General features: G+C 33.9%; 3 protein-coding genes across 4 annotated transcripts in view; all 3 read right to left on the bottom strand.

Moving 5' to 3' along the window:
* Nucleotides 1–265: 265 nt before the first annotated feature.
* LOC136823039 (ankyrin repeat domain-containing protein 66-like) lies at nucleotides 266–4,088 on the bottom strand. The gene is made up of 4 exons (XM_067079336.1): nucleotides 4,013–4,088; nucleotides 2,503–2,675; nucleotides 945–1,173; nucleotides 266–476 (listed from the first exon to the last, which is right to left on the bottom strand). The coding sequence occupies exons 2-4, from the start codon at nucleotides 2,648–2,650 to the stop codon at nucleotides 356–358; spliced, it is 498 nt and encodes a 165-aa protein (XP_066935437.1). The 5' UTR covers nucleotides 2,651–2,675; nucleotides 4,013–4,088; the 3' UTR covers nucleotides 266–355.
* Nucleotides 4,089–5,010: 922 nt separating this feature from the next.
* On the bottom strand, nucleotides 5,011–10,990 carry LOC136823038 (L-fucose kinase-like). 2 transcript variants are annotated; one of them, XM_067079335.1, is made up of 9 exons: nucleotides 10,829–10,990; nucleotides 9,259–9,293; nucleotides 8,800–8,897; nucleotides 7,823–8,064; nucleotides 7,121–7,339; nucleotides 6,753–6,852; nucleotides 6,320–6,442; nucleotides 5,845–5,945; nucleotides 5,011–5,204 (listed from the first exon to the last, which is right to left on the bottom strand). In XM_067079335.1, the coding sequence occupies exons 1-9, from the start codon at nucleotides 10,937–10,939 to the stop codon at nucleotides 5,112–5,114; spliced, it is 1,122 nt and encodes a 373-aa protein (XP_066935436.1). In that variant the 5' UTR covers nucleotides 10,940–10,990; the 3' UTR covers nucleotides 5,011–5,111. The 2 variants fall into 2 exon arrangements, with proteins under 2 accessions (XP_066935436.1, XP_066935435.1); XM_067079334.1 differs by lacking the exon at nucleotides 10,829–10,990 and adding an exon at nucleotides 9,672–10,567.
* A 236-nt stretch (nucleotides 10,991–11,226) lies between these two features.
* LOC136823053 (L-fucose kinase-like) overlaps nucleotides 11,227–20,758 on the bottom strand; it is a 38,799-nt gene continuing 29,267 nt past the window's right edge. Inside the window, exons 18-23 of the mRNA XM_067079348.1 lie at nucleotides 20,303–20,380; nucleotides 19,663–19,799; nucleotides 19,115–19,263; nucleotides 18,632–18,693; nucleotides 17,753–17,837; nucleotides 11,227–11,310 (exon numbers count right to left, since the gene is read on the bottom strand). Of these exons, the coding sequence (XP_066935449.1) occupies nucleotides 11,227–11,310; nucleotides 17,753–17,837; nucleotides 18,632–18,693; nucleotides 19,115–19,263; nucleotides 19,663–19,799; nucleotides 20,303–20,380 (595 nt within the window). The remainder of the gene's footprint in view (nucleotides 11,311–17,752; nucleotides 17,838–18,631; nucleotides 18,694–19,114; nucleotides 19,264–19,662; nucleotides 19,800–20,302; nucleotides 20,381–20,758) is intronic.

The following is a 20,758-nucleotide window of genomic DNA, read 5'->3' as shown; positions in this document are numbered from 1 at the left end:
AAAATCGAAAACTTTGTTTTGTACTCAACGTCGCACGCCATTTTGATGTTGTATCCATTTTCCAATCCTAGATGTCTTTTCATTTTAAGCTTTTACAGCTCAAATCCATTTTCTGCCCAATGGGATAACTTTTCATCAGGATTTTCGAATGATTATAGAGCATCTCCACCTTTTTTCAATCCAAATCCTAAACAGGAGATTCACTTCAATCCTTATCACCCATTCCCACTTGGCTGATTCAACTGCGTGGCCATTAAATTGAGATGTTTCAAAATTTTGTTAATGTAGCCTAATCAGGTCCACATGTCTCAAGATAGTTGTTTTCCATCTTCTCTTTATAGTGAGTTTCAGTTTTTTACGGAGGATTTGCTGTTTTGGGTCTTTCGTTTGTGATTTCATTAGAGATTATGAGTGGGAGAGATTTTTCTTCTATCTTTTCTTCGATGCTTCTTCGTTTTGTACGTCCATTCTCAACACTGAAGAATTAAAAAGAATCCAGATAACATACCAACATACATTGTTAAAAAATTGAGGACGTTTGACCAACAATAAAAAAATCCTTTTTTCAACATTGGGCTATTCCAGAAATAGTCTGTAGGAGGTTAAATGCTTGTTTTACTTGCCGTTTTCTTGTACGAATGATTCGATTGTAACAATTTAAAGGCAGTTGAAAAGATAATTCAGCTGTAATCTTGGGGAAAATGCAGAAATGCAGAGGAAAAAATTAACTCTACTTTAATACTAGATATTTCACTTTTGGTATTTTAAAGCTTTTGGAACATGGAGCAGAATAATAAGAATAACACTCAAAGCGAATGGAATTTAGAGTTTTTATTTGTACGTCTACATTTTAAAGCATTTCCTGCAATGTACTGCCCATAAACTTATTATTTCTCTTCAATAGGAGAAAAGGAGAACTTAGATTAGACAAAAAGATAACTTACTCATCTAGAAATTGGTAGCAGTCTTTATGTCCATAAACTCTTGCTATATCTTTTGGTGTAGCATTGAAGTCATCTCTGTCAAACATCGGTGCAAAATGATCATATAATAACCGCAAGATCTCCAAATGACCGTTTTCCGCCGCACAATGAGTCACTGTCCATCCTTGATGCATCTTGATACTAACATCTGCATGATGTTCCAATAAAAGTTTACAACACTTTAATTTTCCTAAAAAGTTTAAACATAATTTTTGTTTCTACTAGAATGAGCAGGGATATGTTATAGCGGAGCTGGATAACGCACATTTGAAAAAGCCTTGTTCTATCTCTGTCCCTGACATTAAAATTTGATATGAAATTAAACTTTTTTAATTACAAATTCGTGAAATTAGGATTTCTTTTAGCCAATGATTCTGCTGCTGCATTTATTGTTCACGATTAAAAACTTTTAAGTATCAAGAGGGTCTGTAAAACATTGGTGAATGACCATTTAAAAAAATGAAAAACATTGTTTTCATTAGCAAAGTTAAAAGAAATTTCTTCTGTAAGATTATAAATAGCTCTTTTTCATTTGAAATACCGCGCTACACCGCGGGGTGCCTCACTTTCTAACTGATATTTTCAGATAGCAAGTCGGTATGTCTGATTACACGTTTTTTTTTTATAAGAACGTCAAAAATTTTCGAAGCCTTCGGATGTTCTTATATTAGTTTTTTGGATTTGAAGCCTAAAAATTTTCTTAAAATGTTCTTATTTTCAGCATTTTTTGAGCATTTTGATGTAATTTCTTAAGAAATTGCATGTTTTTAAGTCTCCAAAGCCTTAGTATGTTCTTAGAATGTTCTTAAAATTTTGGGCTCGAAGCCTTATGTTCTTATATAGTTTGTTCTTATATAAAAAAAAACGTGTATGGTAAAAAATTTCAAGTCAATTGAAACAATATTTGTCAAAATATTTACATCCGAAATTTTTGAAGAAAAAATCGTGAAAGCTTCAAATTTATAACACACGCTGATAAAATTAGACTTCATTTACAAAGAAGCTTTTGGGGTATCTTTTGCAAATATTATTTTGATGAAAAGCGGGAACATCATAGCAAAATATATGCAAACGTACTGCATGAATACTTTGTTTGCTTCATTTTTCTTATAAAAACAGAACACTCTAGGGGACAGAGATGGATTTCTATTATGAACAGTTTACAATAGAAAAGACAAAGGAGCAATCCGCTAAGGAATTCTCGTCCTTCATCCAGCTCCGCTATAACATATCCCTGGAATGAGTTTCTAATCTCTCAGCTATATTATTCTGCAAATTAATTAGTAACATGGGATACACTTTCTTGCTAAAATAAAGGAATGATTTGGGCAGAAATTGGCTAAAATAGTAATTCAGGAAGAAAAAGCGCCATCTGCTACCTTAGAGTGAATAGTTTTCGAAAAAGGAGCCTTCAATATCGCACACTAGCTTCCCAAAATTAGTAGAACCAGGAGTATCGCCTTGGAGATTGGATCTGCAAAAATTGGATCTGAACTCTGCAAAAATATTTTATCCATACCTTTTCTGACTGCCCAATGTAATGGAGTTTGGCCTTCAAATTCATCATCTTGTAAATTTACATCTTTTACTGCATTGATTCGAAATAATACTTCGATTTGTTTCCAGTCACCTAGACCTGCAAGCTCGTGTAATAAATAATCTGACATCTATTTATTGCTAGAATAACATCTCCTGAAAAAGGACAAAATATGAAAGTTTTGATTCTTATTTTCATTTCACATCAATGTTTTCGAAAAGGAATTGTTAGAACTAGACATGTATAATTGGCCAGTTGCACGTTTTTTATAGGACTTAACTTTTTATTTTTAAGCCTAAAAATATTTTTCACGTGTTCTTATTTTCCTCTTTTTGAAAGTATTTTTGTCCATGTTACTAAAGAATTAGGCGTTTTAGAATCTGCGAAGCTTTGAAATGTTTTTAACTATAGTTCTTAACATTTTGCGCATCGAAGCATTGTGTTCTTATAAAAATATGTCTACTACACTAAAGCACAAACGTTTTTTTTTTGTCACTTATTCATCAATATTTATACATGAAAACACACATGACTACACCTTTTTAATTAACGCTTAATCATCCAATTATACTTCACATACAGTTTATAATTTGTTTAATGTTGATCATTATAATAATTATAATTTTGAATTGGCCGGGCTCGAAAAATATACAAATTTCTTTATAAATTTAAAATCCATTTTATTATATCCATTATTTCTCGATCATTGTATATAACATATATTTCATAGTTGCATAAAATATACCGGGTGCACCATAAAAAAGTATACAGATAAAATCTTTATTGGGCTTGTCAAGATATAGTGAGCTTCAGGGTTAAATTTTTTGTTCATTCTTTTTTTATCGTATAGAGGATGCTCTAACTTGAATTTTGAGCTATCGTACATTAAATTTGAGTCGACATTTCAAAATATTATTAAAAACAGCAATCACGCTATAAATAAGACAAAATGACAAGAACACAATTTTATTGGGTTTTTCAATTTTTTTTTTCTTGATTTATATTTTGCCAACAGTTTCTCCATCTTATTTGTACGTCATAGATATTTGAGATATTTACAACACGAGCAAACTCAATGCAGACCCAAGTTCTTTGAGCAACTAGTTGAGGAATGGTGATATATTTTTTCAAAAGTTTTCTCACATATCACACACATAACATCAAAACCTCTCTTGGAGATTTCCAAAACCTTTTTATCCCACATGGGAATAGCTTGTTCTGCTATATTTTTAAATTTCTGTAACGAGTTTTGATGAACTTTTGAAATTTTGACTTAAAAAAAAGTCAGTTTTTTTGAAATAATTTTCGAACTATTTTTTCAAACCTAATGTATGATAGCTCAAAATTCAATTTAGAGCATATCCTCTATTCGGTAAAAAAAGAATGAACAAAAAATTTAAAATCCTGAAGCTCGCAATATCTCGACAAACCTGTATACTTTTTTTTGGTGCACCCGGTAGTATGATTTTGTAAAAATGAAATAAATTAGCACCTGTAAATATCTTTTAATTTCCAAAAGCGAGCTGGAAATCTTCCCAATATACAAAAATATATTCTAAAAATATCCTGGCAAAAATAATAATCCAATAAATAAATAAGATAAAGATACACGTTTTCTTATAAGAACATCCAAAAATTTTGAAGTCTGCTGATGTTCTTAACTTTTTGAGTTTCAAGCCAAAAAATATTCTCAAAATGCTCTTAATGTCACCATCTAAAACTGTTCTTAACATGTACTTAATTTTACCATTTTGTGAGTATTTTAGTCCATTATTCCTGTGTTTTAAGTCCGCAGATCCTTTAAATGTTCTTAACCTGTTAACATTTTGGCCATCGAAGCTTTATGTTCTTATTGTTCTTATTGTATGGTTTGTTCTTGTTTAAAAAAAACGCGTATAAGATTTTTCAAAAGGCTTCTTGTCAGATGAACTTTACTACTACTAGCCATTAAATAATTCGTAGCTTAATTCACACACTTCCTAGTCCTGTAAGACATCTTAACAATTGACATAGATTTTGATAAAAAATTCAATACTCAATCCAAAGGCTTACTACCACTACATACAACTATTATAGAACTATTTTGAAATATAATCTAAAAACGGGCTTTAGAAACACTTCATAAAAACAACACACAAAGTTAAACATTTATTTTTCAAACTGTACTTTTTAGAAAAGAGTAATCTGAGAATGTTAAAACCAAATCTATTTCATGAGTGAGGTCGTTGTTTCAACAGTAAATATACTAATGAGATTGGAAAAAGGGGGACAATAACAGAAAAATGATAAATACATTTCATAATATATAAAACAATATAGTCTACTAAGCTTTTTTTGATAATAAAATATTTCAATAAATAAATAAAAAGAGTTGTGAAGATATATAATTTTCTATCTTATCTAACACGTCACTAAAAACATATTAAGGTGCTTGCTTCTTTTTAGAAAATGTAGACGAATGGAGCGTTTTTCGAAATTTTCTAACTGGAAAAGTTTTCTTCTCAAAATATGAAATAAGTAGAAGAGCATCATGATTTAAAAAAACATGTTTTTTCTTTTAAAAATGTTTCAAGGACAAAGCGACATTTTTCTCAAAACCTTTCTTCGTTTGATAGACTGTCAATAGTAACAACAAGGCCTTGTCTATCAATCGTAGCAGCATGTACGGTAGGTTTCCCAGGAATCTAAAAAAAAATGAACAAAAAGAGTTTGTTGTTATTGAGTGCCACTGACTTCATATGAGATCGGCCGATTTTTTCGGCCCTCTTCCGGTAGGTGAATGCCGCATTGTTTTTTGACCTCACCCGAATAAAAAACTTAGTCGATACTGGCATTCTATCTTAGTTTGGGTGTGCATGCGCATTTGAAATCAAAAACCGTTAGAAAATTTGAAGAAACGGTGTGGTGGCATTTAAATCGGTTCATCGGAATTTCTCTTTTGCGGAATGAAAATCAAAATTTTAATATAGTAAAATTCCTCTAAGAAGGTGCCTCTTTCAAGATTCAATTTGTTTTCCAGACCAAGGTGAAGTTCGTAAATTTTGCCTGGTGTAAAAATAAATAGATAGAACCTCTGAACATTGAAGAGTATCAGCCCTATTGGGTAGACAAGATTCACCATCTTAATTTTGAAGCTGTAAGCAATACAGAACTTGAAATCCCAACAGATTCATAATAAGAGATTTTAAATCGCCATCAATATTTGCTCCGATACAGGTAAATAAGACAAGTATATCAAGGATACATTCATAGATGCAACAACATTTAACCTTCTACATGCGGATAGTGTTCACCATCTCTACAATTTATTAAAACAAAATTCACCTTCAATGATTCAATTTGTTCTTTGATAATTGATGCAGCATTTTCTTGTTTCGTGATCATGCACATGAAACCACCACCTCCTGCACCAGCCAGTGAAATACCTACAAAGAAAAGAATTTATGAATCGTAGATTTAATAGACAAAGTTCACATATGCCCAAAATAGGTATACGGTTGAAGAAATTCACCAAGCCTTAACAAAAAGGTGTTGTCTCAAATCCGCGGGGGGGGGACGCTGACCTTGACGATAATGTGCTGTTAGAGTTTGAAAAGTGGATCCTGTCAGTCAGACATGAATGTTTGGTAAATTTGGTGACCCTGTCAGAACGAAAAATCGAAAAGCCTTCCCATTTTAACCCTGAAAAGTAACAAAAATGACTTAAAGTAGACGAAAACTTCAAAAAAATTCGAATTTCCACCCTGAAAATCGTTCAAAATGTCCAAAAAGGTCCATATATAACGTTGGATGAACCTACCTAGTACATAAGGTTTTATCTTATCCATGATTTGACGACAAACCAAAGGCTCGCATCCATGCGCCATCTTCTTTTTATTTGACCAGCAATCATTCAAACATTTACCAATCAACTCCAAATTACCTGAAACATAAAAAAATACGGAACATTTTTTTATAAGGAGCCAATAGGTCATTTTATTCTACAAGCTTAACGTAGATTTTTATTTCAGATTCATCATTTTATTCATTGAAATTGATTTGGGAAAGATTCATAAATGATGCAGATTGATTAAAGATAATCCTTTAAATCGTAAAACATAAAATCTTCGAACATTGCGCTTTTTTAATGGCATCGATCATTTACATTTTTGCTTTAGGTATTTGGTATCGCATTCAGTTTCCCAATACTTTTGCCCTGTCGCACAGTAAATTCTTGCAGCAATAATGAGTACCTTCTTCAAGAGCTTGAATTGTTTCATTCGCATTTTCAATTAGTGAACGAGCTGTTTTTACGATGGCCGGTGATCGAGCGTTCCAGTTACGTAACACGTCCTACAATATCAGAAACACATTTGTTTCAATCTTTCTACTAAAAAATTCATTTGGGGGGGGGGCAACACTGAAGGCACATGAGATTTCTTTCAATGTGAAAGGGTTTGTTAACCTAAGCGAGACCCTAGACGATTCATAATTGAATCGCATATTTTCGCTCCAGACACTTACCTTTTTCACAAAATCATACTAAAGGCATTCGCAAAACGTGAGAATTTGTTCCTGCAAAAGTTTTCTTCTAAAAAAATTCCAATAGAGATATAATCACCTGTAACATATTTCTAGCCAATCTTGTTTTGCCAGTGAAAACCACCACTAGATGTTTTTCTAATTTCTCAATGAAACCTTCAGGAGTTTTGACAGAGCTGGTTTCTACTTGCAAAGGTAATTGGTTCTTTGATGTGGCGACTTTTATACCTGGACATAGGCCACCTACTTGATCTTGCCAACCTCCACCTGTGGTTAACATTTGCTCGAGGTCCAAAACCTGAGGGGAAAAGTTAAAATAGTCAAACCCTAAACCTAACTAACCATTTTAATAATTTAAACTTTAGACTATGAGGAATATTCTCTTCTAAAGGACTGGGTCACTTGAAACATTTTTCAGCAAATAGAAACATTTGAAAACACGCAACAAGTTTCACTTTGATGAAAAAGTTGCTAGTGGCCTACCTCAAATTACGGAAAGAAAAAATATTTATTTTTCGGTTTCTGAAACAAAAAAGGTTTAAATAAATAAATTAATCAAATGTTTCTTCTAAACAGGAACAGTTGCAAAACAATTTTGGAACTTTTCATTGTAGTTATGTGACGGTGACAAAAATTGTTTTGTTGAGATTACTCTGACGCGGGCGGGACACTTGAAACAGAGTTTATCAATTGAACGCTGCAACTTATGTATGTTTTATTTTACCTTAAATTCCAGAATCAAAGTTTCACCCTAAGAAATACATAATTGATCGAGACTTACAGCATGCAGTACTGAAGTCACTTCGTGTTCCAAACCAACCACTTTCCATAGAGCGGATAAAATACAACCAGCTAGGATACTGCTCGTTCCCAGCCCCGAGCCTTTAGGTAGATCAGACCATGATTGTAGTACAAAACCACTATGATGCGTATTGGCAAGATATTCTGACAAACTTATGTTGCCATTTCCATAGTCAAGTGGTAAGATATTGGTGCAGAAAAAAGCAGCTTTCAAAAGGGCACCTGAAAAAGTAAAGATTAGGGAGTTTATGTATTTGAGATAAATCGAAGGAGACAGCATAAAGCAAAATGACGATGGTAAAAACACCAAAATACCGTGTCGTCTGTTTGGGTGAGCAAAGGCAATATATAGCCCTACATCAAAGATCGACTTTGTTTTGTGTCGACTTAACTTACTGTCGCAATTGTACAGGTGTGCAATCTAACTTAGCAAAGATGTATTGCGACTTCATCAAATCGTCTATTATCACATACACAATAATGGGAACTAGAAGATAGTTAGCAAAGGTCAAAAGAAGATCTTGCTATTACTTGAATCATGGTTAACTAGCTTTCTTGTCTTGCTAGTCTACTTTCACCAATAACTCCCAAGCCTGGTACCAAAGCGTCACTCTGTAAAGGATACATTTACATAAATAGTATAAATAAGAAATACAGTTAAAAGAAAACTAGTAGATCATTCGTCAATACAACCCTGGTCAATAACAAAACATCACTGCCAATGACTTCCACAACAAGGTCGATGTTGTGTGGAATTTCAAAGACATAAAACAAGTAAAATCCACAAGAAATTCAGATATCCAGTCCTAAAAAGCTGAGTAACAAGACTATTGTCTAACTTGAGCTATTTTAACAACATTTCACTTCTTCCCTGGGATTTTAAAGCTTTTAATTTCCTCAACACGAGGTAAAAATGTTTTACGGAATAGCTTCTATTCAAGCTAGCATTATACCTACCTGGTGAGTTAGGGCTCGAGTAGTCAGCGAAGTCCTCAAATTCTTTGCATTCGATAACCATTGGGTTTTCAAGGCCCAACACAAGCACGATTTTAAACCTAAAAGATATAGTCAAGTCAATGCAGGTACGAAACAGGCAAAATAGTATAGTATTTGAAATAACGAGAAACTTAAGTGTTCCTAATTTCCTTATTGATTTGAAAACCTTAAACTTGAACCGTGACCATTACTTCCCTTTTTTATGATTCTAATAATGCTCACAAAAGGTTTATGTCAGGTCCATCAGTAAAATCAAAATGTGGTGCAAGTGTCTCTCGGCACTCGCGAACAACCGGGCAGAAAACCCGCTATTGATTTGACCGTATTTTGATGTCCAGGAAATTGTATCATATTAAACCATGTACTATTATTAGGAAAAATATTCAAAATGTAAAAAACTGTAAAAAAATTGATTTTTACTCGGGAATTCTTTTCACACGACATCCAATTGGTTTCTAGAAAAAATAAGAAGGATAGCTATAGTCTATAAAGCTATCACATAGTAAACCTACCACAGAAGTCCAAAAGTACATTTTTAAGTTGATTCCGTGGAGAGATCTTTCCCCAAAGTCCGTAACTTTATTTTACTAGTACGGGGGCTTCGAGAATACGTGCCCCAAAAGGGCCGCGGATGATTATTGGCAATTTGTTTCATTGTTACATTTTTTCTATATGGATACAAGATATCTCATTCGCGAAAGTTCATGCTCTGTTCTTTCTAGTCAAAGAGTCAAAACGTTAGAGTCATTTAATTTGAGTGTATAGCTTGAAAGAAAATTAGTAATTTTATTAACGTTAAAAGTTTATTCAAAGAAATGAATAACTGTAAGTACCTTCCCATCAATAGAAATAGAAAACATGAGAACACAGCCGCCATTTTCATAACAAATTGGCGGTGTATCAGACCATGTTCCAGCTATGTCCAAACGTGCTATGAAGAAAGAATTTTTGATGAAGGCTTTTATTATGATTTTCATTCTCCTCGCCTGGTAATAATTTTACAAAAATAGAAAACTCAGAAACAATAAACGTCGGTTCTTACGAAAAGTTCACCTCAATAGTTTGTTAAGCACATGGTCAAGTCTGTCTGTCAAAATGTATTTTTTATATATGATCGACCGTGAAATACTACTCGTTAGGTATTTCTTTAATATACTCTTTATTCCTTTCAGTGGAAAGATGTTAAAATGTATGTAGTGTGTAATGTAATGTGTAATGTATGTATCATGTGGATATGCATGTATAAAGTATGTATGTAAAACAATGAAACAAAGAACCAGTCTCTGTGAGCCGGAGGAACTAGGCAAAAGGGTACGGAAATGTGCCACCCTTAAGGGTACCTTTTTGGATCCAGCCGCTAAGGGTTAAAAAATGCAAAAGAAAATGGATTTAAACCCCTAAACGAAGCAACCCAGCGGTTGACGTGACGTGAAAGCGTTAATTGCCGACCCGCAGGGGGGGGGGCTCTCCAAAATAATTTATTAAGTCCCGATAGTGGTGCAAAAATCCCCAGAATTTATTTTTCCCTCTATATCCTTATTTTAATTTTTGGGCTACACACACCAGTCTTACCAGTAAACCTAGGACCTCAGGGCTATATAAGCGTCAACGAAAACAATGGCACACAGAGACAAGGAAGCAAAAATGTAAAAAACAAAATTAAACACATACCAGAAAAATTAATAAACAAAAAGCATAATCAACATAACGATTAGTAGAACTTCAGGCGAATAAAGGGTATATGTATGGATGGGAAGAGAAAGGGTGGAGTGAAGGGTTCGTGTATAGATATCGGTTATGTCAGCATGATCTTTGATAGATTAGAGACACAAGTGGATGTTAATGAATGGTTAAATTGAAATTTTGAAAAAAGAAGGAAGCAAGATGTGAGGAGAGGGCGGTTAGTAAGAATGAAGATGGTTGGGGATTTTTTAAGTTGGTTTTGATGTTATTGTTGATGCTTTTAGATTGATGATCGATTGATTGGTACCTTATTATTCAGAGAAAGGGCAAAAGTAACCACTTTCCCGCCCTGATCGAAAGAGATGGGTGGAGTATCTGACCAACCGCCACTCCAATCCAGTCGCCCTAAATAAATCATAATTTTGTTATGGGGAAAATGAAATAAGTGTTTGTGTATACATTTAGAATAACAACATAACGAACATTAGTTACAACTTGAGAAAGTAAACAAGATTTACGATATAAGACTGTAGAGACACATTTTTTACAAAAACACGATGTAAGTAAGAACTGTAACGTCTTGATAAGGACCCAAAATGGTGCTTGTAAACTTATAAAAATTCCAGGACGGTTTTAAAAATCGTGTGGAGTCAATCAAAGATTATAAGTTGCCAGTGTGCAATGATAAGCTACTTTAAATCGTTATCAGTTTAAAAAAATCATACCCGGAGCTTCCGCGGTCACCCATGTCTGCAATGGTACTGCTTCTTTTTGTATAAGGCTGATAAACTGTGAAACAAGGACAAATAAAATAATTTTATGGTTAAACTTTTCAAGTTATCACATTCATCTTGTAAAAAAGCCAGGTCACGGCCTTTTACGCTAGGAAATTAAGTCTGCGCATGCGTGCGCGATTTTTTGATTCTAACGAATTCATGATGGCGGCCGCCCACTTTCGATTTCAGATGGCGTTTTTGTGTCATGTGACCTATTTTCAGAAGCTTCTAGAAAATACCTCCCGCATTTTTAAAGCAGGGAAACTTCTCTGGTTGACCACAGTCACCTTCGAGGAATTACTTCCTGAAAAATTGACTGTTCTTGAAGAAATAGTCTTGGAGAAAATGAAGTAAAGAGAGTAATTGGTATCTGGAGTTAGGATTTTGTCAAAATTTGACCCTGACAGAAACAAGGATATCAACAAGATATGAATTTTTGGTGACATGATTTTTTTTCTCATGAAAGTACAAACAATATGGCTTCCAAAAACACCAAACTTAAATTCCTGTCAACTCTAGAGAAAAAAGAAATGGAATGTTAAAGTAGGTCAACAACTTGTACAAATTTTCGCAAACATATCATGGGAACAGCTGGACATCTGGAACATTGTTCAGTGGAAAATGCAACTTGAATCATCTCATAAACTGTTCTAATTGGATACCTCAAAACAAAGGTGAGTTTTTATTCTTCTCTTGGCACTTTAAAATTTCTTTTTTCGATTTCAGGGGCCAAGATTTTTGCTTGCGGTCGAACTTTTGTATGATGTTCACCAAAAATACTGCGAATTCGTTCCTCGTCAGAGTTCATGCCTGCAAATCTTTTCATTAGAGCATTAAATTCAGGATGTATACTTTCTGCCCCTTGCTCAGCATACATTCCAAGCCCAATCCTCCATCTCTTGATAAAGTCCAAAACATGATGTTCCAACATGTGCAATTTTGGTGTTATTGTCTCTTCAGGAAATCCTGTACGATAGTACGTCATTAAGTCTTTGATGGCTTCATCTATGAAACACACAAACAACAAAGAGATTACATACTGATTCAAATAATGTAAGTATCTACCTACCTAATACCTTATGTAGATTTTGTCATTCTCAGGTATATTTTCATCCTCAAGTAGTCTTTCCTAAGTTTTGAAATATACTCACCTAGTTTACCAATCTTTTCGTCGCTAAAATAATCTGACGAGTTCATATAGTTGTGACACACGGCATACTTTTTAAAAAGTAATTTGAACTGTTCTGCAATTTCAATTGACTCTCTGTGAAGGTAGGTGCCAGCAAACCCCATTTTGTGCACGAGAATTGGAATTGAGTTGCACAATTTCACCAGGCTCTTATCCTATGTAGAGAAAATAAGTTAAGAAATGTATAGTACAATTTTTGTACGCATAATTGATTTTTTTATTTTTAGGTTTCAAGTATCGCAACTAAACAATGATTATTCTTGAGAGATACATCAGTGATCAGGTTAGAATCATTCATATACCCACCTTCAAAAGAGTGTTTACATGATTTCCTACAAAGGACCTTCCATGAAAACTACTACGGTGAACATGGAGTTGTTTGAGCGTGTCATCCAAATTTTGCACCAAGGGTCCATCGTTTTTCTTAAGTTTGTTTTCTTTCTCCAAGCTGTCAATCTCATCCATCTGGCAAATATAGTAAAATAAAGTAAAGCTTTAAATTATCAGGCACTTGAAAAACTGAGCAAGCTTCAAGTCTTCATTTATGTACGAGAAAATGTCTCAAGGTTAAAATTTAATTATGTCAAATGTGTTTTACCTTTTCCTTCAGTCTTTCAGTGTAGTGTTTAAATCTTGGCTCAAATATTTTATTTATCTCTTCTGTTTTTTCAGGATTCTTCAAAAGATAACTGTGGTATGCAAGTGTCATCTGTTCAATCGTTTCCTCACAATCTGCTAATTGCTGTTCAAGTAACTTGATTCTAGATTGAGACTCCACAAATGCATCAAATTCTGCCCTGTTTATGGTCTTGTTTTGAAGTCCAAGCTCGCCAGCCATTTTAACATCCAGAAGATGACATTTGAATTCCATAATTTTGAAAAACTTGAGGTAAGAACCGAGGGAAATGTGGAGCGATGGTATGGCCACCTGAAAGAGAATTGCAATGGTTAAATAAAACGTGAAGAAGGTATATTGATGATGTTTATGAAAGCACATCATGTTGATTGGTTTAATTGGAAAATTTATGTTATGGTACTGTAAGATCCAATATCATTTTATACCTGATCAAGTTCAACATTAAACATGGCATCGTCAATGACATTATCATACTGTTTGGCGTTCTTGATATCATTTCCACCTGCAGTTCGAAATTTGTTAAGTTTCTCTTGGAGAGTTTTTAACGAACGTGGTGTATTTGCTGCTTGGTCTTTCTTCTGAGGTTGCATGTTGGCATATGTCGTGTTGCAGTAAAGACAGCAATGACGTCCTATAGAAATAAGACAGCAAAAATTATTTTTTTCGAAGATATTCTACAATTATCAAATAAGTTATAACTGCTTATTTTTTTTGCATTTATTTGCATGAATTTATTTTTTAAAGAAAATTCAAGGACTTACCACTTGCTCCTGTAAGACCATAAATTGAACATAAAAATTCATAATCTCCGAACACAAATACTCTGATACTTCTATCTCTATGAAAAATAAAATTATTTTGTGAAGCTATCTTGTTGGGAAATATTAGGGTCCTTTTGTTGCAATTATCAGAATGGTGCATGACAAGTTGTTATTTTATGTTCATCCAGCACACTACTTTCATGATTTTGTATAATTATTTGTATAAGTATAATTTGAATTTTATATATATTATTTTGCTTAAAAATCAAAAACTTACTGCCATTTCATTGTTTGTAATACATCAACTTGAGATTTGAACCGACCAAGCCCTATTTGCAAATTGATTCGATAATCCTTTGCCTCGAAGAAACTGAAAACTACAGTGTTCTTTTTACTATTCGGATGTAGCGTATTGCAACATTGATAACTCATCTTGAAGGCTCCACCCCCATGATCTCCCCCAATCTTTACATGAATTTCTTTGTTGCTTATTGGCTTTTCTTGAAATAATGACGTTCTGAAAATATAGTTTTAGATAAATTTTTTAGAATATTCATAAAAATTATGTTTTTGGGTTACTTTTTCATATAAAAACATAATATTTTTCACAGATGGTCATGGTTTTAGTAGAATTTAAACTATATTATCACTTACTCTTCCAGAGCATTCAGATAACCCAGTACATGATTTGTCAGATCAGCAATATATGCCCAATATATTTCTTCAAATTTTGTCTTCTTGTCGGTGTCAAAACGAAAGTTGGTCTTTTCAACCACAAGGTCTTCACCACGCCAATTCAATGCTACCGTTCTTTGCTTTTTTTCAGAGGCATGACTGATATCCCAAGAACGTAACCACCTATGAAAAAATATTATTATGATTTTTTAAGCATACTCTAAAGTTATTTTTAAATTATCATTTTTTATTAAATTTATCATTATCTTGTTGAAATTTTCTGAAAGTTGCCATGGAATAGTTTCTTTCTAAATATTACTTCTAAAGGACAGGATTTCTTATCGGTTTCATGTTATGACTTTCAACTTGTATGGCACATATTCAGAAGTCTTACCTAGATATTCTTCTCATGGTTTCTCCTGATAAATTATTGTCAATTTTCATGGCAGTCATTGCTTCAGCCGAGATCTGTGGAACTGCAATTCGTGCTCTTTTGGAAATGACTTCTTTTTCCTCCTCATCAAAGCTGTTCACCAATTTAACTATCTGCTCAACATGATGACTTCGTGCCCCAGCTGACTGCTCCAATTGGTTTTTCAAAAATTCGTTTCTCTTCCTCTTAGTTCTTTCACATACTTTAGTCTTTGATGACGCTTGTGGCGTGTTTGTGACAACAAATGGCTATTTGAGAAAATTTCATTGAATTTTATGTATTTTTTCTTAAGGATTCTTGGGGTACTGGGTATTCAATTTATCAGACTGTTTTTTTAAATATTATTTGAAAGATTAATATAATTTTTGATTTACCCATAAAGTATGAACTGATTCGAATCGAAACACAATTTTCTAATTTTGATTTAATCTTTATCTTACCCTTCCTCCTGTCTTGAATGCAGCACCCTTATTTGGTAGACATGACTTGGCCATTTTTGTTTTGATGATATGAAGTGCAACATCTTCATAGACCTGTGGAATATCTTCCGAGGGTCCAAGTTCAAAAACATCTTCAATAGCGTGCATCTTTCTTTCTTTGTAGAAACAATAATCTTCGTGTTCTTCCTTTTGACAAAGTTCATTTATGCCAAATACCTGTCCACACCCCTTTTCACACGTAACCTTAAGGCTTTCAATGATTTGCATTGTTATTATTGCTGGTACAAATGAATTCTTTCCAAGTGGTATGTCTTTCAAAAATTCCCACTCCTTGACTGTTGGACACAAGGGGCATTTTATCTCACTTAGTTTTAAACCCTCTATCCTCATCAGCAAACATTTGGAGCACACCACATGTTGGCAATGAATATTTAGCACTGGCTGGTCTAAAAGTTTAAAACATAGCAAACAAATGCACAAGTTCAAATTAGGGTTCATTTTTTCATCAAACAGTGATGGGGGTGGAAGTTCGGTTGAGACCAATGATGGGGGATACATATTCAACAATGCCTTTGAAAATTCTCTAATCCACGCTGAGACAATTGACGGTTTTCCTGCAGCTTTCTTCTTCTTTGGTCTTCCAACTGGTCTGACTCTTTCCCCATTCGTATTTAGAAGACAAGTCATACATTTTGATGTGTGAATGGGCCACTCAATGAATTTATTTGGAACAGTACTGTCTCGTTTGAGCACATTGTTCAAATCAGATTTGCACTTATGACAAAGGCTTTTTGGATGGATTTCTTCAGAATCCTTCGACACATCGATATAAAAACATTGCTTGATCGCCTCTTTATGTTCTGAGACAAGGCAGTTGTATTCGGTCAAGTGATAGCCACAAAATCTGCATAATTTTGCAAGGGACATGCGATGATAATCGTCCATTTTCTTGTAAAAAAGTAGAAAAGTGCCCGGTGGGCTAATGTCAAGTACAATTCCCACAGAGGTGACAGGAAATTAAATGATTCTGCATTGAAAGCTCTGATGATTGTAGAAACGTGTAAAAAAAATTTGAGTTCCATAAAAATTCATATAAAAAAGTTATAAAGGGGTACAAATGCACTTTCGTTTTCCATTTCCAAGAAATTTGCTCTGCTGTGATTTCTCAAATTTATTTTTGTTTACATTCGATTATTCAAAAAAAAATCTTTTGTGTACGATCTGTGGACACACTAGCTAGCATTCAAAGTTATTTTGGGCGCATAACTTGATTGAAAACTTATGAAAACATAGGGAATAGTAGGGCATGTGACATGTGGCCTCACGTCACCGCTTCCGATTTTTACTTTCGCGCGTAAAATTTTGTTTACATTTTTTGACGCATGCGCAAACTTAATTACCGCGCGCTAGGCTTTTCTATACGGCCGTGAGGTAACGATTCGTTAGAAAAGCTTCGAACGGCCTTTCTCACGAAATCATTACTCTAATCAGTACACGTTTTTTTATAAGAACAAACTATTTTGCGGATTCTAAAACACCGAATTTCTTATGTAATCGCACAAAAGAACTCACAAAATGTTGAAAATAAGAATGTTTTAGGCTTAAAACTCATAAGATCAAGCACATCCAAAGACTTAACCCTATATTGGTACTAGGAGGGGGGCTGTTTCTGTTCGGGGGTGAAACTAATGTTAATAGCTCCTAAAATAATAGAGATTTTGGCATGAAATTTTCGTTTATCTAGCTTAAAAAAAATAATTGACACCTAAAATAAATTCACACCTTGAGCATGATGACATTTCTGATAGTAAAGTGTCACAAAAATTGATGCATTTCCAATACAAATTTATCTTTTATGTCAAATATATCGTTTAAATCGTAATTTATTGAATATTTAAGATAAAATTAGCCTTTTGTACTCAGGGAACCTTTTTCTAAAGCCTTTGTTAGAATATATAATAGCTATTTATAAAAGCAAAGGAAATTTTCGGTTTTTCTTCACTTTGGGCAAAAATTTTTTGTCAAAAGTTACCTTACATGACAAGGAACCTGTGTGCCAAATTTCTTCCAAAAAGACCCACTAGATCAAAAGTTAAGGGGTGGTACAGGAGCAGCCCCCTACTTTTCGCACCTTCGCAAAGCCTAGTATGAATAGGGTTAAAGAATTTTGGATGTTCTTAAAAAGAAAGGTGTAAATCATTGTGCTCAGAATATAACTTTCAAAAGAACTTGACCCCTTCTTGGTCTAATATCAGAAACCTATTCCATTGACCACCTCTATACGGAACTCCTGTTTCAGTGAAAAGATTTCATTGTTTACCTGTCGTGCAGTAGAGACAGCTTTACGTACAAGAATTTGAAAAGCTCCTTCGTAATGTCTTGCTGAACGTACCAAAAGATCATGTCTAAATATACAAAAAAAATATTAATAGTGAGCAATTCCATTTCAATTCCATACAAAAGGGTGGACGAACTTTTCCAGGTTCAGAATAACCTAGAGAATGTGATTTAATAACCCAGGTTCAGAATACAGAGAATAATTCCCAAGGAGTCTTTTTTGATTTTTCTAGGGGATTCAGTTAAAATCGACTTTCTTCCATGGGATTTGATAACAAAGCATCATCAACCAGGGGATAAAAAATTTTTTAACTAGCTCAGAAGATCCCTACCAAATCACATATTTTGAAAACACAATAGAACACACATTTACATTCAAGGGGGTACTCGATTTAAAAACAATGATGAGGTTGGTGCGAGAAAAAATTAGGCCTTTGGAATCGACCTTTATAGTGCATTTTCTTGAAGATTTTGTCTATCTAAAGGCAAAAAATTGCCAGATTTTCCAATTAACTGTTGTTCTGACTCTTTACACTTTCGATCATCTTTGCTTCGATTTCGACCCTTACGGTGCATTTCATGGAAAGAATAAAATAACGCACCCTTACGAGCCGCGGTAGTTCGCTCACATCCGGATTTGACGAACGCAAAACTTTAAAAAAAACTAAAGCCGGCGGGAATAGGTAGAACTATCTATCATTGACTATTATTAAAATAAAAAATAAAAAATTCATATAAGAAATACCCAATATGAAAAAGATACGAAATAATAAGGGATAGAAAAATTGATAGGGTAAGATTTAGGGTAAGATTTAGGGTAAACACGGGTAGATAGGTTAACTTATACTTATGAAAAATCAACCTTTTAGTCCATTGTTTACGCTGGGTTGCCATGACATCGACAGCTTCAATCACTTTGTCAGCCTGAAAGTAAATATCCTCATATTTGAGGATCCAACCAGGTCAATATAACAAGTAAAGGGTTAAGTAGGACTACAAAAAAAGGATGATCACAGTTAACTCACGTAATGAAGATGTCAACCGTTTTTAATGGTTAAATATTACTTAGCAATATCAAAAACTTCCAAAGGTAACCTGTATAGATACATTGAGGATTCCGACCATGTTCAGACGTTACGGTTTCGTATCGCTTCAATTTGGTGTTTGTATTCATACTGACTTCGGAACGTTTTTATGCTACGAAACGGAACATTTCGATCCGTTTAGCTTTGAATCGTCTTCTTTGTTGAAGTTTCGAATTTTGACATTCACACTTGTTTCGGGACCTTTTCGTTTAGGAACGATACCGTAACGCCTGAACATGTTTCCGTCTCATTGATCTAACCTCTAAGAGAGAAAGTCCTTTCTTCCATAAGTGATTGGCAGCAGGACCGCTTCTCAAACCACCGCGGTTTTGTGATTTACAACCAAGAACGTCAGCAATGCAAGCAAATGTCCGTGAAGTCACTGATGCATCATCCGAAGTTTTAATAACTAGAAAAAAAATTATTTTGATTGTACATTAACAAAACACGATTAATTTCTCAAGACTGACTTGGATAGCTGATCTCCTTTCAGTGTCAACTTCTGTCTTCGCACATACAAACGAAGAAAAGAAAACCACAAGAAACATACGCATCAAATATTGGCTATTCGACTGTTTACATCTTGAAGAATACAGGAATCCTTTTAGAGTTTTCTTCAAGCAAAAAGAAAAAAGAAAAAAATATACTTTATCTTCGGAAAGAACTAATTCTCTGTAAGTATCACAATTTGAAATTTGTTCAAAGTTTACCTCGTCGGCCCTTTACGCCGGCCCTTATTACGTCAGACACGATAAAATAACGCCAATAAGGCCGGTGTAAACAGTATTCAGAATTAAAAGGAGCTTACCGTTGTCAAGAGCATCCAATAGATTTTCGAAAAATCCATTCATGATAGAAGTTCGAAAGAAAGGTAACAAACATATGTTCATTCGTTCTTTCAATGCTTTCTCTAATTGTCTTTTACCAATCTCAAAATGCAATTGCCTAACAAAAGAATGTGTTTAAATCATTACATTTGAGACTATTTAATCCGAAGTTCTACTATTCGAGATAAGACGCTGTATTTTTCGATCTATTGAACGCCACCGTCAACAAGAAGGACTCATAAAAAACGACGCTCTATTACTCGATACGATGAAGATCCAATTCCTCTTGAAATCAAATTAGAGATATACGGGATATATCGATTCAGTAAAATCCACATTATTCATGTATGAGACTTTTCTGAAATTGATATGGAAATCGTTTTTCAAAGAGAATTTGTCCCATTTAGCGATCAAAAGAACTTTTCTAGAAGAGTGAAACGTATACTTTGATGAAATAAGCTTGCTAATACTGTCGGCTTTTTTGAAATTACAAAAGTATTCCTAATCAACTTCGAATCATTGAAAGTCCTAGTAAATGTTGGATATAAATAATGCTGACTGATCGCACTAAAACAGTAGACACTCTTAAAAAAGATTGTGAAAAGTACTTAATTTATTTACTTTCGCCATGAGAATTCTTCTTCCGCATTAGATAGATCCATAATCTCTTTCATGCTCAGTCTCCAAGACGATCGCCACCTAAAAAATATGAAAATATTTAATCATCTTCTTCAAGGTATTATCGGGTCAGTGCATTTATATCATATATACTTTATCTAAAGAAGTTTTTTCATTTTTCCAGGGTTGAAATGGAATTCATTTTAAATTTAAAAGCTTTTTCTTAAACTTTCAGGGGGATAGGACTGATTCTAGTTCGTGAGCCGACGCTTTATAGTTTGAAAAAGAATTTTGCCACAGTTCTTTTTACCATTTTCTTTATCCGAAAAATTTATTTTGACTTGAAAAGGTTCGCAAACCCCTCCTACATGGATTTTAAATGGAACAACCCATAATCATTTAAAAATAAAAGTAGGCTCGTTTTTTCGGATCCTAGCGAAACATCCCCGTCGGTCGGTA

Source organism: Clytia hemisphaerica, unplaced genomic scaffold, assembly GCF_902728285.1.
Source record: "Clytia hemisphaerica strain Z4C2 unplaced genomic scaffold, Clytia hemisphaerica genome assembly, whole genome shotgun sequence".
Taxonomy (NCBI): Eukaryota; Metazoa; Cnidaria; class Hydrozoa; order Leptothecata; family Clytiidae; genus Clytia; species Clytia hemisphaerica.
The sequence above is the reverse complement of the archived record's forward strand: the minus strand, read 5'-3'. Positions and strand labels throughout refer to the sequence as shown.